Consider the following 2001-nt stretch of genomic DNA (forward strand, 5'->3'; position numbering starts at 1 on the left):
TATGTTGTAAATAATTTATTTACACATTCGTGAGAATAAATACACAATAAGTCATATTAGGTCACCGGCTGTTAGACAGAGACAGTCACCGTCTGACCGGGTCGATTCTGGAGAAAGGGAGAAAAGATGAAGGCTCACTGGGGCTTGCCCTCACGAGCCTTGCGTTCCTTCTCGGCCTCAGCGAAGGCGATCTGGTCGAGGACGAACTGGGGGATGGGGTGGGGGAAGGCGGGGGCCACGGGCAGCAGGCTGGACTGGGGCTGGAAACCGTTCTCGTCAGCCACGAACTGGACCACAGCCAGTGTGCCGTCCTCTTGGGGGTAGCTGTTAAAAAGAGTCAGTTATTAACCTAAAGAACACCTGACATTCTTGTGTGGGATGATAAAAGCTTTTGCATCAAAGTAGAACTTATGGGATCTTCTGACCTTCTGTTGTGTGTTAGTAGAGCCGGAGTGACAAAAACAGTTCCTGAGATAAAACACTAACGGATGATGCAATGCTGGACAACTATGTGAGGGCGGGGAGGAGGGATAATATGACTCATCCAGCAGACAAGGTGGCCAGGTAGACAGACTGACTCACCTGAACTGGCCGATGCGGTTGGCTCCCCCCAGGGTGCCTTCAGATCCTGACTCCTGTATCACGATGCCGTTGCCAGATTCGAACTCAAAGTTGTGAGTACCGAGCTCGGGATTCACCTGGGCCTGGTGGATGATGGGGACGGGGGTAGGTGCTGGCGCTCCAGGCAGCTTGGCGGCGGCGGCCAAGGCGACAACGGCGGCGAAGATGACCTGTTGGAGCCAGAAGTCAGAACGTCACGGGAGGGTTAGGTTAGGTTAGGCAGATGTGAAACGGGATCTTTGTTTATAATTTACCTTCATCAAACACAAAGACTTTTTTATGGATTATCAGTTCACTAACAATAATGTCTTTGGTAAACATTATTATTACGTTCACCAGACACCGAGGAATTACTTTTAGTGGACCTCACTCATTCAGTCTCACGTGTGTTACTGTCCTGCTCGTGAGTTATTTAGAATACTTAGTGCATCCGTCTCTCAGTCACCCACGGAAACAAAGCCTCGTGAATACTCGACCAGGTGTTGTTATGATTACCTGACACATGGCACCTGAGTCTATTGTTGAATAAGACTTTTATGAATTGTGTTCTAAAACCCTGGCCGTCACAACACCTGACTACATTAATACAACAATAACAACAACATAATATAACCTCTTGTTTGATTTCTGATATACAATGTAAAATTTAAATTAATAGTTTATCAAATCCTCGGCAATTATCTACGCGTTGCTTGGTGTTTATGTGAGTTAATTACCCGAGCTGCCTACAGAGGGCGAAGGCAGGTGACGTGAGTTAGAAAGGGTCAGTCATCTTGTGTAAATGTGATTCAATTTATTGCCTGTTTTTATGTGGGGAATGAGGGCCTCTTCTGCCCCCCCCCCCTCCCCCCCCTCTCTCTCTCTCTCTCTCTCTCTCTCTCTCTCTTATTTAGGTTTATTAGAGAGCTTAAATCTACCTAATAAGATGAATCACGGATACTACCCAACACATTAGTGGATGAGATATACTAAGTCATACTGTCTTCGTATCTCGTGTGTTTGTTTTTCATTTCACAAGAAGAAAAGTTATGAAAATCTACAAACTACTTACTAGACTAAACAGTATCATGGGGACAGGTGTTTTACTCTTAAAAATTAAAGGAAATAATGTTAAAAATGTTGATGGAAATTAACGTAACATGACTTGGTAATCTGGACACCCCTTAAGAGCCTTAGAGAGTTCGGAAGTGCAAGAAAGCATCCCAGGGAGGCTGAAAGTGCTGGGGGAAGGTGCTGGGGGAAGGTGCTGGGGGAAGGTGCTGGGGGAAGGTGCTGGGGAAAGTACGATACTCACAGCCTTCATGGTGCAGGTGATGATGGTGGAGGTGTTGATGGTAAGAGACTCACTGGGTATCTGATGTCTGTACCAACCTGCATAAA

At 46.2% G+C, this 2001-nt stretch overlaps 1 protein-coding gene across 1 annotated transcript; it reads right to left on the minus strand.

Moving 5' to 3' along the window:
- On the minus strand, positions 1-2001 carry LOC121857164 (cuticle protein AMP4-like). The gene is made up of 3 exons (XM_042353064.1): positions 1916-2001; positions 583-791; positions 1-324 (listed from the first exon to the last, which is right to left on the minus strand). The coding sequence occupies exons 1-3, from the start codon at positions 1922-1924 to the stop codon at positions 135-137; spliced, it is 408 nt and encodes a 135-aa protein (XP_042208998.1). The 5' UTR covers positions 1925-2001; the 3' UTR covers positions 1-134.

Source organism: Homarus americanus, unplaced genomic scaffold, assembly GCF_018991925.1.
Source record: "Homarus americanus isolate GMGI-L3 unplaced genomic scaffold, GMGI_Hamer_2.0 scaffold1024, whole genome shotgun sequence".
Lineage (NCBI taxonomy): Eukaryota > Metazoa > Arthropoda > Malacostraca > Decapoda > Nephropidae > Homarus > Homarus americanus.